The sequence below is a fragment of the Symphalangus syndactylus genome, chromosome 7, assembly GCF_028878055.3.
Source record: "Symphalangus syndactylus isolate Jambi chromosome 7, NHGRI_mSymSyn1-v2.1_pri, whole genome shotgun sequence".
NCBI classification, from domain to species: Eukaryota; Metazoa; Chordata; class Mammalia; order Primates; family Hylobatidae; genus Symphalangus; species Symphalangus syndactylus.
In genome coordinates, this window is record NC_072429.2 from 8,296,529 (window position 1) to 8,315,622 (window position 19,094).

Sequence of the window (19,094 nt, forward strand, 5' to 3'; positions counted from 1 at the left end):
GATTGGGAGGGGCCAGGGGCAGAGTGATATGATATCGTTTAGATGTGTGTCCCCACCCAAATCTCATATTGAAATGTAATCCCCAGTGTTGGAGATGGGCCTTATGGGAGGTGATTGGATCATGGGAGTGGTTTCTTATGAATGAATGGTTTAGCACCATCCCTCTTGGTACTGTCCTCCCTATCATGAGTGAGTTCTCGTGAGATCTGGCCACTTAGAAGTGTGTGGCACCTCCTCCTGCCGCTCTCTCTTGCTCCTGGTTTCATCATTTGATGTGCCTGCTTCCCTTTTGCCCTCCACTATGATTGTAAGCCTCCTGAGGCTTCCCTAGAAGCAGATGCTGGCACTAATGCTTCCTGTACAGCTTGTAGAACCATCAGCCAATTAAACTTTTCTCATAAATTACCCAGCTGGGCACGGTGGCTCATGGCTGTAATCCCAGCACTTTGGGAGGCTGAGGTGGGCAGATCACCTGAGGTCAGGAGTTCGAGACCGGCCTGGCCAACATAGCGAAATCCCATCTCTACTAAAAAAAAAAAAAAAAAAAAATTTAGCCGGGTGTGATGGTGTGCACCTGTAATCCCAGCTACTGAGGAGGCTGAGGCAGGAGAATCACTAGAACTCGGGAGGTGGAGGTTGCAGTGAGCCGAGATTGTGCCAGCCTGGGCAACAAGAGCGAAACTCCGTCTCAAAAAAAAAAAAAAACCCAAAAATAAATAAATGAATAAGTTACCTAGTCTCAGGTGTTTCTTTAGAGCAATGTGAGAACAGACTAACACAGTATGTAAACTACGCTTTGGGAATATACTCCTCTGGAACATAAAGTACCAGAACATACATGAAACTTAAACTCTTTTCTTTTTCTTTGAGACAGAGTCTCGCTGTCACCCAGGCTGGAGTGCCGTGGCACGATCTTGGCTCACTGCAGGCTCCGCCCCCCGGGGTTCACACCATTCTCCTGCCTCAGCCTCCCGAGTAGCTGGGACTACAGGCGCCCGCCACCTCGCTCGGCTCATTTTTTGTATTTTTAGTAGAGATGGGGTTTCACTGTGTTAGCCAGGATGGTCTCGATCTCCTGACCTCATGATCCGCCCGCCTCGGCCTCTCAAAGGGCTGGGATTACAGGCGTGAGCCACCACACCCAGCCAGAAACTTAAACTCTTAAAGAAGGATGACACAATCTAGAGGTTTCTTCCCCTTAAACTTTAAGCAGGCTGTAATTTATTCACAGGGGTATGACAGTCCTAAGGGATCCTACTATTTCCTAAATATGCATTCCTTAAAGATGAGAACTGGTGGTAGGGACAGGCAAGGGGATCTGCTGAACTGTTTGAGAGGCGGCTGGAAAAGGACCTTGTAGCTACTCAGACTTCCATTTTCTTAGATCCTATTTCTTATCCCAGACGAACTAAGGGGTAGGGGACTGGAACTGCAACCTGAGAATCAGCTTTCTGATTGCTGATCAACGTCAACAGAGAGAGATCAACACTGAACAAACAAACCAAAGGTCTGTGGGCACAGGCTTTCCTGTGAAGCAAGAAATAAGCATTAACCAGGCCTCTTTCTTCCAGCCTGATCTGCTTACGTGAAAAGAGAGAAAAAGTGGAAAGACAAACAGGCTCCACCTCCAAAACACATACCACCAAGTAACCCCAAATAGAGGACCTGTCAAACTGAGTATGAAAATACCAGCAGGTGGCTGGGCGCGGTGGCTGACACCTGTAATCCCAGTACTCTGGGAGGCCGAGGTGGGCAGATCACGAGGTCAGGATCTCTAGACCATTCTGGCTAACACGGTGAAATCCCGTCTCTACTAAAAAATACAAAAAAAATTAGGCGATCGTGGTGGCGGGCGCCTGTAGTCCCAGCTACTCAGGAGGCTGAGGCAGGAGAATGGTGTGAACCTGGGAGGTGGAGCTCGCAGTAAGTCAAGATCGTGCCACTGCACTCCAGCCTAGACAACATAGCGAGACTCTGTATCAAAAAAAAAAAAAAGAAAGAAAATACCAGCAGGTGACGTGGGAATTGGCAGCTCCCTGTAGCCCCACCTCTGCATGGGGGTCAACCAGCCAACTCAAGTTCTTTGGGAACATGTAAGGTGCTACGTATTAAACAACATAACAAGCAAAGGAGAATCCATTTACACTATTAGACAAATACAAAGTCCAGACAGAACTGCTTCTATTCAAAGATAAATTACACACAGAAAATATTAAGTTTGGAAACTATGAAGAGGTCCAGGAAATAAATTTTAAAAATAATGAAAACAAGAGAATGAGAAGAAAAAAGAAGTATAAAGACCAAAAGAAGAAAGAAAAATGTTGGGAGAATAATTAAGTGCTTCTAGTCATCAAAAGACATCATAAAAAAAGATAAAAAGCTGAGTGCAGTGGCTCGCGCCTGTAATCCCAGCACTTTAGGAGGTTGATGTGGGAGGATTTCTTGAGACCAGGAGTTTTAAATCACCTAGGGCAACATAGTGAGAGCCCATCTCTACAGATAATTTAAAAACTACCAGATCATGGTGGTGCACACATGTGGTCTCAGCTACTCGGAGGCTGAGGTGGGAGGATCACTTGAGCCCAGGAGTTCAAGTCTGCAGTGAGCCGTGATCACGCCACTGCACTCCAGCCTGGGAGACAGAGCAAGATCCTGTCTCAAAATATAAAAATAAAAATAAAAGCTAAAAAAATAGAAACTACCTACTGGGAGAAGATATTTGCAACACATGACCCACAAAAAACTAGAATGGAGACTTGGAAAATAATGCTTATGGAACACCAAGCCCACTAGAAAAATGGGCAAAAGACTTGAATAAGCACTTAAGAAAAGGAAGCCTGAATGGTCTGCAAACGTAAGCAAAGATGCCCAATCTCAACAGTAACCAAGGGAAAGCCAATTAAAGCTGCAACAGGATGCCATTACCACATCCGCCCAAGTAACAAAACGTAAAAATTTAAACTGACAGCTTCAGATTTTGGAAAGATGCAATAGTGGGAACTTCCACATACTCCTGGTGGAAATCCAATCTGATTCAAGCATTCAAAAAATAGTTTAGTACAGCCTAGAGCAAGCACATTGGCTGATATAGCAAGTCTACCACTAGGTACGTGCACTTAATAACTCTACCTTGCAACAGTATGAGAATTCATCATTCTTCACATAGCATTGTGTATAACAGCAAAAACTGGAAACATCACAAATGCCCATCATCAAAAAATGGATAACAAGATTGTCAAGTGTTTATACAATGGAATAACTGACAACAGTGAACATTAATAAACTAAAGCTACACATATCAACATGAATGAATAAGCAAAGGCACATTATATGTGTATATATATATGTGTGTGTGTGTGTGTGTATATATACATATATAAAAAGATTCAATTTAAAGTTTTAAAACAGACCAAAACCAGATATATTATTTAGAGATTCAATGATAAATGGCAATAGTATAAAGAGAGGGAAAGGAGGTATCACAAAAGTCAGAATACTGGTTATATCTTGGGTAGAGAGAGGTAAGAGGATGTGAATGAGGAGATGCACACAAAGCATTTCCATGGCACTAGCAATGTTCTGTTTCTTGATCTGGGCTCTGGTAACTGGATATCTGCTTTATTATTATTATTATTATTATTATTATTATTATTATTATTTTGAGATGGAGTTTCGCTCTTGTCGCCCAGGCTGGAGTGCAAAGGCGCAATCTCAGCTCACTACTACCTCCGCCTCCTGGGTTCAGATGATTCTCCTGCCTCAGCCTCCCAAGTAGCTGGGACTACAGGGACTACAGGCATGTACCACCATACCCGGTTAATTTTGTCTTTTTAGTAGAGATGGGGTTTCACCATGTTGGCCAGGTTGATCTTGAACTCCTGACCTCAGGTGGTCCACTCACCTTGGCCTCCCAAAGTGCTAGGATTACTGGTGCGAGCCCCCGTGCCTGGCCTGCTTTCTTTTTTCTTCATTTGTCTTTATCATTATTAACTAAAAAGAGAAGCAGAAGGGCACAGTGGTTACAAAAACACTAAGATGAAACTTTGGACTTTCGAGTTAATGAACTCAAAATGAACTCTGGCGCTCCACCACTATTAGCTGTGTGACCTTGGGCAGGTTTATCTTTTTTTTTTTTTTTTTTTTGAGACAGAGTCTCTCTCTGTCGCCCAGGCTGGAGTGCAGTGGCGCGATCTTGGCTCACTGCAAGCTCCAACTCCTGGGTTCACACATTCTCCTGCCTCAGCCTCCCGAGTAGCTGGGACTATAGGTGCCTGCCACCACACCCAGCTAATTTTTTGTGTTTTTCGTAGAGACGGGGTTTCACCGTGTTAGCCGAGATGGTCGTGATCTCCTGACCTCGTGATCCGCCTGCCTCGGCCTCAAAAAGTGCTGGGATTACAGGCATGAGCCACCACACCTTGCATAGGTTTCTTAACCTCTCTGTGCTCTATTGTCCAAATTTGTTAAATGGTACCTATCTTATAGTGCTGATATAAGAACAAAAGTTAGTTAATATTTATAAAGGGCTTAGAAGAGTATGTAGGTTTTTGTTGAACAGTACAGATTTTACACATTCTTCTGTGTATGTATTTCAAAAATCAAATTAGAAAAAGAACAAAGTATTTGCTATTCTGGAAAATATTAATCATTTTAAGTTCAAACATATTTTTGTACTACAGAAAACTTAATAGTAGGATTCAGTATACCTTCACGGAATTTAGACTTAAAAGTTAGTTCTGAGGAGTTGATGCTTATGAAAAAAAAAAAAGATTACCTACAAATTTTTAAAAAACTGGCAGAAGAGATTTTCTCAGGAATACAGGATGCCGAAAGACAATAGGGCCATGCCTCCAAAAACTGACAGCAGACTGATGTGACTCGAGAACTCCACATGGTCAGCACTCCACACATGTGCAGAGAAAGGCAAAACACAGTCTTAAATATGAAAGATTCAGTAGTAACGGTACTCCTAAACCATTTCTGCTATTATTTAAATATTCAATTTGAATAAAAAATAAACATGAATGGGGAAGTTAGTTTGGGTATAAAAAGACTGGCAGGGACATGCTGAATTACTTCAAGGATGAACCTTGAAGACATTATGCTAAGTGAAATAAGGCAGTCACAAAAAGACAAATATTGCATGATTCCACTCATATGAGGTATCTAGAGTAGTCAAATTCATAGAGGCAGAAAGCAGAGGTTACTAGGGGCTGGCGGAAGTGGGGAATGGGATGCTATTGCTTAAAGGGTATAGAGTTTTCATTAGGAAAGATGAAAAAGTTCTGGAGATGGATGGTGGTGCTGGTTCCACAACAATGTGAATGTATTTAAATGCCTCCAAATTATACACTAAAAATGGCTAAAATGGCAAATTTTGTTACATATATTGTACACATATACACACAAACACAAAACATTACAATTAAAAAAAAGACACCTAAAGAATTACATTTCAACTATTTGGGAACTCCTCGTGTTTGAAAATTAAGCAGTGGATTTGTAAACTCTGAGAGGTCAAAGAGGAAATCACAATGGAATGAGATAGTATTTTACATGTTACAGCAAAGCAATGCTTAGAGGAAATTACATAGCTTTAAATATTTTTTTCTATTATAAATACTTTATTTCAACTAGAAGGTACAATCTCTCAGGGGTTTCATAGTTTAAAAAGCTACAATCACATCCCGTTGTAACTACATAAAAAACAGTGCTGTAAATGGAACTGCTTGGCTTTGACCATACACATTTCTGCATAGCCCTTACAGAATCTGCACAAAGAAATATCTCCCTTTGCTCCAGTTAATTGTTCTTGTATGTAGGTTGCTTTCTATTCCAGTATATCCAGAGTGGTGAAATAACAAGGCCAGCCACGTAGCCAAATGTCGCTCCAAGCATACAGGAGATGGACCATACCTGCCATGGTCTTTCCCAATCAAGGAATAGGAAGTGCTCCAAGCCACGCTCCTACAAAACTAGAAATTGTAGTATCTGGAGACTATTCTCCCATATGGATGTAACTCCATTTCTACTGAAAACTCTTAGCCATGCTTTGAGGTTTGGTCCTAACAAACATAAGCAAGGCACAATAGTGAAAGTAGACAAAATAACTGCAAATAAAAATGTTTCCAATGCCAACTCTATTAGTGGTGCTCCATATAGAACAAAAATTACATGAAAGGAGAAACAAGACATAAGAAAGTAGACACGGCATTTCAAAAATCTGGTTACCTTGTGTGATAATGAACTTCTTTTAGAGGATGTATTTGGTTTCACTACTAAATATAGTACTAGACTGACAGCAGTTACAAAACCAGAACAGATGCACAACCATGTCAAGTGTGTTTCCAATATTGAGAAGTTCTCCAAGAAGAGTGACGGAATGAAGACACTTAGGATAATTGAAAATATGCATAAGAGATGGGTATACAGTAGTCTCTTGATATCGGTATCTTTCATGATATTTTCTTGGGTGGCTAGCTAACTCTCCTGCCTGCAGAAGGAGCTTTAAATGTTTTTACAGTAAGTAAGAATGGCCCATAATCTGTGACCTATGTTTCCACCTTAAGAAGTTAGACAAAGATTAAATTAAAACCAAAGTAGAGGATCCTCTTCCTGATAAGGTGGAGTAGGCCTATTCCACCGTGTCTCTTCCACTGATAGACCTGAACAGAAAGCATGAAGCAATTATTTGAAGGCCCTGAGAAGTAAACAGTAGCAGGTGAATTGGGGAGGAAGACCAAAATCCAAAGTACCACTGAACCAGTGGTGAGCTTACCTTTTTTTCCTCAGCTGTCTTCTGTACTAAACTTACACAGCAATCTGAAAACAGGCACTGAGGCAGGAGAAGGCAGAGGAGGTTCTCCAGGAAAAGCTCTAGGGTCAGTTCATGGAGCAGGAAAAGGACTTCTAATGCTTAGAGAGAGCAGGGGGAATTGCCTATTTTTTCCCCTTTCTCCGTTCTATTGCACCCCAGCACTTAAGCAATCCTCTGGTGGCTGCTGCAACAGCAGTGCTACTGCGAGCTGACAGGAGCTCAAAAACATGAGGAGAGGGTCCTTCTTCCCCAAGCAAAGGATCTGTGGTCCCAAGGACAGCAAGAAGCCCCACTTCATCTTCTTTTCTTTGTCCTCCTGCTGTTTGGCTCTGCATAAGGACAGTCACTGGAAGTCACAGCACAGCGGGGCAACTACAGGCCCCTGCATTGTAGCCAGAAGAGTCAAAAGGACAGCAAGATTCAAGCAACAATGTGAAGTCTCTGATAACCAAACTGACACGGAAACCACAACCCACAGAAAGCTGGTTGGACTTTGTAGTCTGAGCTCAACCAGGTTGACTGCCCGCTAACACAGAAATATCAACATTTTCTGTTGGATTTCAAGAAGACATAGAGTTTTATAACATAATATTCTAAATGCCCATGATACCTTTTGAAGTCACTGAGAATATAAAGACCCAGGAACATTTCAACTTACATGGGAAAAGATCACCAACAGACATCAAGTGAGATGATACAGTTATCTTACAAGGACTTTAGCAGCTGCCTTACTTGTTCCAACAAATAAGAGTGAACACACTCTAAAGAAATAGAAATAAAATCTCAGCAAAAGAAATGAGCATATAAAAAAGAACTAAGTGGAAATTCTGGAAGTGAAAAATACACAATATTTTTTATTTTTTGAGACGAAGTCTCACTCTGTTGCCCAAGCTGGAGTGCAGTGGCACGATCTCGACTCACTGCAACCTCCACCTCCTGGGTTCAAGTGATTCTCCTGCCTCAGCCTCCTGAGTAGCTGGGACTACAGGTACGCGCCACCATGCCCAGCTAATTTTTGTGTTTTTAGTAGAGACGGGGTTTCACTATGTTGGCCAGGCTGGTCTTGAAATCCTATCCTCGTGACTCACCAGCCGTGGCCTCTCAAAGTGCTGGGATTACAGGTGTGAGCCACCGCACCTGGCCCTACAGTATTTTTAATATACAAACACTTATTTATCGATATAGAAAATAGAAATCTTGCTAAATAGGTCCAACAGCAGAAGGGTGAAAAAAGGAAATAATTAACTTGAAGACAGATTAAAAGAAATTATTCAATCTGAACAACACAGAGAGAAAAGATTGAGAAAAAATAAAGATGAAGAGCACCTCGGGGATGTATGGGACAACAACAACAGATCAAATATTTGTCTCACTGGAGTCCCAGAGAAGGAGAAAATGTTTGGTGCTGAAGCAGTATTTGAAGAAATCGTGGCTAAAAGCTTATATTTGACAAAAGATTTCAACCTATAGGAACAGGGTCAACCCAAAGAAATCCACGCCCAGATGCATCATAATCAATTTTTTTCTTCTTTTGAGACAGAGTCCACTCTGTCACCCAGGCTGAAGTGCAGTGGTACAACCTTGCCTCACTGCAACCTTCACCTCCTGGGTTCACGCGATTCCCGTGCCTCCTCAGCCTCCCAAGTAGGTGGGACTAGGGGCATGCACTACGACACCCAGGTAGTTTTGTATTTTTCGTAGAGAAAGTGTTTCACCATGTTTTGCCCAGGCCGGTCTCAAACTCCTGGCCTCAAGTGATCCGCCTGCCTTCACCTCCCAAAGTGCTGAGATTACAGGTGTGAACCACTATGCCCAGCCATAATTAAATTCTAGAAATGGAAGTAAAAAACAATCTTGAAAGCAACCAGGGAAAATTGATACACTACTTGGTGGCGGGGCAAAAATGTGAATAACTGCATTTCTCATCAGAAACCATGGATGCCAGAAGGAAGTGGACTAATTATTTCAAAGTGCTGAAAGAAAATAACCATAAACCTAGAGTTCTATATTAGCAAAAATCTTTCAGGAATGAAGGTGAAATAAAGACATTCTCATATGAAAGAAAACTAAGAGAATTTGTCACCAGCAGACCCACCCTGTTAAGTCATTGTAATATCGGAGCCAGAACTCTTGTTAATGTTTTTAAACAATGCTGGTTACTTAGACATCAAGAGTATAACTAGGACGAAGAAGGATTTATCCAGGAAATAAAGAATGGTTCACTATTAAGAATCTATTACTATCATATTAATAGGTCATAGGTCATATGATCAACCTGATAGATGCTTCAGAAGTATTCAACTGATATCCTTCATCCATTCCTGATTCAAAAACAAAAATATCAGCATTGCACCAAGAATACAAATAAAACCCTAGAAGAATTCTCTCTAATAACAGAACCAAGGAAAAGGTGCTTACTATTACTACTACTATTTAATGTTATTCCAAAAGTGTGACCAATATGGCAACTGAGATGGGGGGAAATTTTTAATTTTTCCCAGATTATATAACTGTCTACCCACAAAATGAAAAACTGTTAGGGTGGCTTTACTCAGAATTGATGAAGTATTGTGGGCTTGGAACCTGAGCACTGTAGGTCAGAAACTGTAGCTCTTCCAGGATTAAACAATGTTTCAGATCCTTGACATTTTACTATCTCATTAAATAAGGACTTTATAAAGCACAAAGCACTATGCTTGGATGTAATAAGGATCCAGTGATTATTAGCTGTTATCATTACCATTATTACTATTTTACATTAAGCAACATATAGATCTCTCTGCCTTTCCTTTTTTCCTAAACAAGACTTTTGAGTAATAATACTGGAAATACTCAATACTCCCTTAATGGCTTGGAATGCTTTTTCTACCTTCACTCAGTAACTTATAGGATTTATATAACTTTGATACTCATCAGGACACGAACTAGTCTCCAGACCAAGATGTCTGGTCTGTCACAGACCCCTTAGTACATATGGCTGGCAGAAGCCATAGCAGAGGCTGGGAGCTTGCACAGTATGGGTGTGGGGGATGGGACTGGGCAACAAGCAGATCCCATGCTTCCTCAAAAGAGCAAGTTGATTTATTTCTTTTCTCCTTTTATATTTCTTCCATCCTCTGGGTAACAGTTAAGCTACTCCTAACCCCAACTAGACTATTTCTATACCCATCTGTCTGGATTTTCTATTTAAACTCTTGCTACCCTACAATGCATTCTCTCCATACAGTAGTCAGACTGGTTTTATGAACACGATAAATCATTCATTCAATAAATACTTATCAAGCCAGGTACTGTTCTAGGTGCTCAGGATATAGCAATAAACAGAAAAAATTTCTGCCCTTATGAAACATACTTTAGCAAGAGAAAGGAAGACTAAGTAAAATCCTTAGTATTTAAGTGGTATACCTTATAGAAAAACAATAAAAGCATTTAAATGGATATAGGGAACATGACGGGTGAGAGGAAAGGTCTGCAATTTTAAACTGCGTCATAAGGAAAGGCCTCACTGAAAAGGTGACATTTAAACCAAGACTTTAAGGGACTGAGAGAGGAAGTCATAGGACTATCTAAGGGAGAGCTTCCCAGACAGGGTAACAGCCAGTACTAAGGCCCTGGGGCAGCAGTGGGCCTGTCTTATTTAAGGAAGAATGAACTTTTTGAATACTTCTACATTCATTATAGTATTTTGGATCAGTTTTCCTAGTAATGGAAGCAAAGACATGTGTATGTATTAAACATCAGTGAGGCTCATGTGAGCATGCAGGTAGATACTCTTAACTATATAAATTCTCTGTGTATGTTTCTATACATATGTACATATATGTTTACACGGATAGACATACATATACGCAGAGGTAGCTACCCAGTACATCTCTGAAATTTTTTTTTTTTGAGACGGAGTCTTGCTCTGTTGCCCAGACTGGAGTGTGCAGTGGCGTGATCTCGGCTCACCGCAACCTCTCCCGGGTTCAAGTGATTCTCGCACTTCAGCCTCCTGAGTAGCTGGAAGTATAGGTACGTGCCACCACAGCCGGCTAATTTTTGTATTTTTAGTAGAGACGGGGTTTCACCACGTTGGCCAGACTGGTCTCGAACTCTTGACCTCAAGAGATCTGCCCGCCTCAGCCTCCCAAAGTGCTGGGATTAGAGGTGTGAGCCACCACGCCCGGCCACATTTTTAAAAATCATGTGTGAAACACAGACAGCAGGCTCCTATGTTTAGGGAGGCTTCCTGGAGAGCTAAAAAGATTATAGAACCCCCAACTGTATTTTTATACATAATCTTTGATAGTAGGTTTCTAATACTTTATGCATGTTCTTAATTTTTGTCTCCTTAACTGAACATCATTAAATGATTTAACTCTAACTGCCATTGATGAGAGGCTAAAAGACACTGCTTTCCACATTACTAAAAATTTCTATCTTTTCACAAAATTAGTCAGTTTACAGTGATAATACTGGCACCAGGGACAGCACTTCTGGATTTGCAGTTTCTATTCATCTTTTGTAAAACAGGAGCAAAAATCTAACAATGCTTTCAACTGTACAAAGCTTTAGTACAGAGAAAAGAAATGATGCTGAAAAGAAAATTAGGCCAGGATACAGAAGTTTCTAGTTTTACTAAATATACTAGGAAATACGAACACAGTAGGGCAAGGGAAGAAAGCGAGAATTACCATTAAACTCAAAGTAAAAAACCAACAAAACAAAAGATATATGTTCAAATTCTGACATGTTATTTCACCTTTCAGAGCCAATTTCTTCCACCATAAGAGGAGTAACAGTACTTACCTACAGACATTTTGTGTCAAGTAAGTGAGATGCTGGCTGCGGAAGAGCTGAGCACAGCATTCAGTCAATACTTTCTCCACTTGACTGGGACAGGATAATGAGAGGACTAAATGTCAGATTAATCTGGCAGCAATATCCAAGAAAATCTGGAAAGAACAAGATCTGGAGTTTGCAAATCATCATGTTCTATGGGCTCCTTTCCATTCAACTTTCGCCTATCTTTAGTTTCTTCCACTGCAATGGACACCTCTCTGCTGTTTTAGATACACTCAAGTCTTTTCCTTGTTAAAAAACAAACCACAGTCTTCTTCTGAGTTCTTACTCTTTCTTCCTTTTCCTTTGAAGCTGACCTTGTTGAAACAACAGTCTGTACTTAAAAGTCTTCACCTGCTTGCTTGCTCTTCACTTTTCTGCCCACAGCATATTTCTCTCAGCACTAAATGGGCTCTTCCCTGGGTCCCAGGCCACTTCCTCATCACCAAGTCCAACAGGCATTTTCACTCCCTACTTGGCACTGTCATACTCTACCTTGGCTCTCCTCTCTCCCTTTGACCCTGTTCTCTGCTGGGCCCTCTCCTCGTTGGACCACTCACCTTCACCAGAGCATCCTTGGCCCCCTCAATATGTTATTGTCCTGAGGGTCCCACCTTTGCTGTTTTGCCCTGCCCACTCATTCATTCATCCCAATAATTATCCAATCTGTATTGATATGAATTTCACAAATTCAAATTTATATTTTCACCAGATTTATGAAAATTCTACTTGATGTCATTCAATATTCACTCAACAAATACTTAACTACTTACTCTAGCAGGCAATGTCGTAGGCAGGGAATGCAAAGAAAAACATGTTCAATGACAATTTGGTGAGCCTACATATTAGTGGGTATTGCTCTGTTGCCCAGGATGGAGTGCAGTGGCATGATCTCGGCTTAAAGCAACCTCTGCCTCCCAGGTTGAAGTGATTCTTGCACCTCAGCCTCCCGAGTAGCTAGGATTACAGGTGCACGCAACCATGCCCAGCTAAAGAAAGACAGACATTGAAAATGATGAGTAAAATACAGCGTCACATGCGATAAAAAAAACAAGTGGGCTGGGTGTGGTGGCTCACGCCTGTAATCCTAGCACTTTGGGAGGCCGAGGCGGGCAGACTGCCTGAGCTCAGGGGTTCGAGACCAGCCTGGACAACACAGTGAAACCCCATCTCTACTAAAATGCAAAAAATTAGCCGAGCACAGCAGTGTGCACCTGTAGTCCCAGCTACACGGGAGGCTGAGACAGGAGAATTGCTTGAACCCAGGAGGTGAAGGTTGCAGTGAGCCAAGATTGCACCACTGCACTCCAGCCTGACTCCATCTCAAAAAAGAAAAGAAAATCCTTTAGGTTCTAACCCAGTAGGGAAGCACGAATGGGGTAAAGAAGTGGGAGATGAAAACACAGTATCAAAATATGTGTTTGCTTCTGCTGCTTCCAGAAAACCTACTAGAATGACAATAAGCAATGAAAATAGCATAAATAAAATAATCTAGGGAGCAAGGAAAAAACTGCTGCACATACATACCAGCAAACCAGAAACAAAAACAGTGAAATACTCCCAAACAGATGAGTGAAGTTAGTGTATGCATTAGAAAGACTGTTATTTAAGAAGAACACTCAGAGAATGAGAGAGTGGCTCACAGAAATTTAAAAAATGATAGTACAAATAGATCTTTTTACAGAAGGACTGAAACATAAGGTTTACAGAAATCTTTGTATCTGCTAGCACTCTCCCCTTCAAACAATGCCACACAATCTCCTACCTCAGGGCCTTCGCACCTGCTGTTCCCTATGTCCTCAATGTTCTCCCATGTGGCACATCACTTTGAGTATTTGCTTAAAAGTCTCATTAAAGGAGAGACCCTCCCTGGCCACCCTGTAAAATCACACGCCTGTTAACTAATGTAGTTCCCTTATGCTGCTTTATTTTTCCACACCGCACCTATCACTGTGTTATATTCATTTCCTCCCTTCCTGCCTCCTTTCCTTTCCCTTCTGTCCCTCCCTCCCTTCTTCCTTTATTAATTTATTGTCTCCCCTATTAGAATAAAAGCTCCTCAAAAACACTTTGCCTGCTGTGCTTATTGCTGTAGTCCCAGTGCTAAGAATAATACTCAATAGATATTTGTTGAATAAATAGGTTATTTACATAAGAATACAAATATCAATAGTAATAAAATCCATAGAAATCTATAATAAAAGTAATTAACACTACCTTTCATTTTATACCAAAGAAATTATCATTAAACACAAAATAGTATCTAAAGCAGTGCAATATGTAGCAAGACCATAAAAAATGGATATATCCTTTGACCCAGTGATTCCTCTCCTAGAATCCCATTCTTTAAAAAACTCACGGGAAACCAGCAGTGATGGTTACAGGCAATGTTTTTCCTATAATTGTGTTCCTTTAATGATTTCTTTCATTGTTTTATCTTAGATAGCTTTATATTATCTAGAGATTAAATATTTGCCTATCTCCTTAATTTAAAAAATATATATAAAGGAATGATTAGGGCCAGGCACAGTGGCTCACGCCTGTTATCTCAGCACTTTGGGAGGCGAAGGCAGGTGGATCACGAGGTCAGGAGATCGAGACCATCCTGGCTAACACAGTGAAACCCCGTCTCTACTAAAAGTACAAAAAATTAGCTAGGTGTGGTGGTGGGTGCCTGTAGTCCCAGCTACTCGGGAGGCTGAGGCAGGAGAATGGCGTGAACCCAGGAGGTGGAGCTTGCAGTGAGCTGAGATCGTGCCACTGCACTCCAGCCTGGGCAACAGAGCAAGACTCCATCTCAAAAAAAAAAAAAAAAAGATTGGTACTTTTGCACATGGTAGAAAAGACAAAGGTGTAAAATGCATTTTTTTTTTTTTTTGGCAGACAAAAGTCAGTAATAACACCTAAAACAGAAATGTCAGTTGTGATAAGGATTAGAAACCAGATAACAAAGATAAAGGAGCATTCAACATTTTGAGGTAAATGGCACTGAATGGGTAGTAATGCAGATTAGAATTTGGGGAATGAGAAAGAAAACACATACAATGTAAGGCTGCTAGAAATGAAAACAAGGCTAACATCATTTTTCATGTTTTTAAATGAAGACTGTCTAAAACTCTCTCACACAATGCAGAGGAAGAGAAATGTTAGTTTCCTCTGAAGGAGAAAAAGCTTACTAATATTTACACGAATGATGGAAAGGAAGCTATGGATATACGTTATGGTTGAGAGGAAACACTCATGAAAGACAGTAAAAGCCCAGAGAAGATGCGTAAAGACAGGGATTCAATTCAGAATGCAGAGGAAGACAGAAGAGGACATAGTGGTTGCTAACATTTACCAAATGCTCAGTATGTTCCAGGAAGTGGGTAAGTGCCATAAATTTAACAATTCATTTACTCCTCATAATCCACCACCTCCCCGCAAGATGACGTAAGTGAGCCCTAGAGAAATGAGGCCCATCGGTAATGCGGAGGTGTCATCTGAGAACACACATCCAGTGGCCCTAGTCTCTCCAGAGACCCAACAATCTCTGAAGTGATTTTCCCCAGAGACACACTCTTGTAACAAGGCTGCGCAGCCTGGCATTTACCTAGAAAGCCACCCTCAGGCGGTTCTTTTTGCATCAGACTCAGTTCTTCTCGTTCCAGCTGGGAAGTCCCATTTGGTTTGGAAAGGTGATTTCCTGCTTGAGAGAAAAGACATTAAATTTGGGTTCTGAACTGAGTCTAAAAACCAATCCTAGCAGAGTTCTCTGATCATTTCTCCTTCAGGACTTCTGAAACAAGGAAGGTGTGGATTATGAAGTTCCCCATTTTCCATTCTCTAAAGAAAATTTCAATCTTCTGCCTTGAAAGAGAGGACACCAAGCAAACACCTTAAGACAATGCCTTATGATCAGGGATTTCGAGTTCAGATTCATAAATTTCAGAGGTCACATAGGACTGAGGGGGAAGGTGTCAAGAAGTGGGTTTTGAGTTATAAGAAGTCCTTACCCAGTGAGACAAGGTTCCTGTAGTTCTCCAGCATCACCTCCCCATACACGGTCACCCTCTGAGCAGAATCTGCTTGAATCCACTCTTCCCAAGAGAAATCTATGGACGCATCCTTGAAGGTCACTGACTCCTGAAACTAAAAATTCCTCAATAAGGGATTATGCCAACCAAACCCTCTGAGGGGAGTGAAAATCCCAGCAGCACTAAAAGGACAAAGATCTGCCTGAGAAAACATGCTGCCCTCCAGATGGAAGAAAATGTCTGCAACCAATCACGAAATAACCAGAGACATAATATAAAAAGCGTTTTGGGAGGTAAGGACAGGAAGAGTAGGTGTAAGTGAGAAATAGGGAAAGGCACTAAAGGCGGCTCTAGATTCCCGTGGGAGAGGAGGGAGTGGTGTTGTGATCACCTCCTATTCACCCCATTGGTGAAGGAGGGAATCCCTGCCCTAAATGGTACATGATGACCAAACACAGGACACTTGACACTCAACAGATGAGGTCGATAGCAATTTACCAGCCACATACAGTCACAGCCCAGCCCTCATTCTTTTCTTTATCTTTCTTATATTTTTGAGACCGAGTCTTGCTCTGTTGCCCAGGCTGGAGTGCAGTGGCACGTTCTTGGCTTACTGTAACCTCCACTTCCTGGGTTCAAGAAATTCTTCTACCTCAGCCTCCCGAGTAGGTGGGATTACAGGCGCCCACCACACCTGGCTAATTTTTGTAATTTTAGTAGAGATGGAGTTTCACCATGTTGGCCAGGCTGGTCTCAAACTCCTGACCTCAAGTGATCCACCCGCCTCTGCCTCCCAAAGAGCTGGGATTATAGGAGTGAGCCACTGTGTCCGGCCAGATAAATTACTTAAAACTTTTTGTAAAGAAGATGAGAGTAAGACTATGGAAATAAGAACAGATAATAGAAATAAAGCAATAGAAAAGGTTTTCATCATTTAAGGACAGAGAGCATTTTGATATGTAAATAAGGAAAAGGGAGAAAAGTACAACTGACCCTTGAATACATGGGGGTTAGGGACACCAACCTCCCTCACAGTCTAAAATCCATGCATAACTTTTGACTCCCCCAAAACTTAACTCCTAATAGCCTAGTGTTGACTGGAAGCCTTACTAATAACATAACAGTTATTTCACATATACTCATTAAATGGAAGTGGATCATCATAAAGGTCTTTCTCCTCGTCTTCACATACAGACGGCAGAGGAAGAGGAAGGAGAGAAGTTGGTCTTGCTGTCTCAGGGGTGGTGAAGGTAGAGCAGGTGGCAGGAGAGGCAGGCACACTCAGTGTAACTTTTATTAGAAAAAATCCACATCAAAGTGGGCCTGTGTAGTTCAAATTTGTGTTATTTAAGGGTCAACTGTAGTGGAGAGAGAAGGACCGAATACGAGAGAGAGAGGGCAAAATCGATTTCCAAGAAATTTGTATACTTCACATCCAAGACTAGGAACTCCAGAAAAAGTGTCAACACTCAGGCACAGAGTTCACTGTCTATCTTTCTTTCTACATCATTATTTTCTCCCTAATTTTTATTTAATCAATATTTCAAAGTTACAAAAATATATTAAAAATCACTGACAAATATTTTAAGGAAAAGTGCAGAATTTCCATCTTATCCAAGGAGAAAGGGAACTAAGAAAATCATCAGATGTTCAACAAATGTAAAGAAAGGAGAATAAAGGAAATAAGACCGCATAATAACCAGAAAAATACTTAACACATGCATAGTGACAAACATCGATGGTTCGCTTTCCCTATTGAAAGGCAAAAACTTGGCAGATGAAGGAGACGGTGGCAGTGGTGGAAGAAGAGGCGGCGGCGGCAGGGGTAGGGAGCCTGGAAACCCCAGCGGGGATGGTAGGTGGTTTGGATCCACCAGGCCGGCATCGTTTCCAGAAAGGATTCAACTGGAGGAACCTCTGGAGCAGCTGTTGGCTGGCTCCTCTGACTGATTACCTGTTGAGGTACATGGGCCAGTGGCAGCGAGGGCATCTGATCCAGAGGGGGCCACTCTAGAGGCCGGGCCACCAGTACCATGGGCCAGTGTGTCACCAAGTGTAAGAATCCCTCATTGACCCTAGGCAGCAAGAATGCAGACCATGACTCCAGCAACAAGTCACACAGCAGGCAGAGTGCAGGCCACCATGAGGAGCAAGTACCACCCTGTGGCATGCCAAGTAGAGATAGCCTTGTCAATGGGACCAAGAAGGCCGAGGCTGCCACTGAGGCCTGCCAGCTGCCGACATCCTCAGGAGATGCTGGGAGAGAGTCCAACTCCAGTGCCGAGGAGTCTTCCTTGCAGGGGTTGGAAGAACTGTTCAGGTGCTACAAGGATGAGTGGGAAGATGCAATTTTGGAGGAAGGCATGGAGCACTTTTGCAATGACCTATGTGTTGACCCCACAGAATTCCGAGTGCTGCTCTTTGCTTGGAAGTTCCAGGCTGCAACCATGTGCAAATTCACCAGAAAAGATTTTTGATGGCTGCAAAGCATTAAATGCAGACAGCAGTGACAGAATCTGTGCACGGTTCCCTAGCCTCTTAACAGAAGCCAAACGAGGACAAATTCAAGGATCTCCACCAGTTTACATTTCAGTTTGGCCTGGACTCTGAAGAAGGGCAGCGGTCACTGCATCGGCAAATAGCCATCGCCTTGTGGAAACCAGTCTCTACCCAGGACAATTCTCCGGTATTGGACCAATGGCTGAACTTCCTAACAGATAATCCCTTGAGGATCAAGGGCATCACCCGGGACTCTTGGAACATGTTCCTTAACTTCACTCAGGTGATTGGCCCTGACCTCAGCAACCACAGTGAAGATGAGGCCTGGCCAAATCTCTGCGACACCTTTGTGGAGTGGGAAATGGAGCGAAGGAAAAGAGAAGAGGAAGGGAGAGGGGCACTTAGCTCAGGGCCCGAGGGCTTGTGTCCTGAGGAGCAGACTTAGCGGCTCTGTCCCAGGAGCAGCAGCAAGGATCTGCCCACTGCCCTGCAGCCAACTGAGGAATTGGACCTTTTGAGAAGTTCCTGAAGATCAGGATAGTTTCTACTTCACACCTTTGTTGGGGTGATCAGACTCAACACCACGCCGTGGGGACTACGAAGTCTGGCGGAGTCAAAGGAATGAGCAAAGAGAAGTCAAGAGTGAAAGTGGGACCAAGCGGCCAATGCTAGTATGGAGGCTGCAAAGGCCCCAAGCTCTGGAAACAAGCACTATTTACTGGTGATCAAACAAAGAAGCAGGTGGTGAGGATGTGGGGGTTGAAAGAAAGCCATTTATCAGGCACATGATCTACAGCTGTGATGGTTTAGCATTTTCTTTGAAGCATATGGAACATGTTCTGCTGCTTGAGATAATGGAAAACATGTTCTTCTAGTTGACAATGCAATCGAACTATGAGCCTGGGAGTGCTAGAAGCAAGGAGCCAGCAAGTCTAGAC

General features: G+C 42.1%; 1 protein-coding gene and 2 pseudogenes across 3 annotated transcripts in view; 1 reads left to right on the forward strand and 2 right to left on the reverse strand.

Moving 5' to 3' along the window:
* Window positions 1-19,094, reverse strand: part of LOC129485923 (zinc finger protein ZFP2) — a 79,904-nt gene that overhangs the window by 39,414 nt on the left and 21,396 nt on the right. For all 3 annotated transcript variants that reach the window (XM_063642421.1, XM_063642419.1, XM_063642423.1), the window contains 3 exons: window positions 15,637-15,772; window positions 15,234-15,326; window positions 11,609-11,754 (listed from right to left, as the gene is read on the reverse strand). Coding sequence is in view for 2 of the 3 variants with exons in the window: in XM_063642419.1 (XP_063498489.1) it covers window positions 11,609-11,618 (10 nt within the window). In the remaining variant the exon portion in view is untranslated. The remainder of the gene's footprint in view (window positions 1-11,608; window positions 11,755-15,233; window positions 15,327-15,636; window positions 15,773-19,094) is intronic.
* LOC134737087 (phosphatidylinositol-glycan biosynthesis class F protein-like) lies at window positions 4,914-11,600 on the reverse strand (annotated as a pseudogene).
* Window positions 17,548-18,833, forward strand: LOC129485927 (DCN1-like protein 3; annotated as a pseudogene).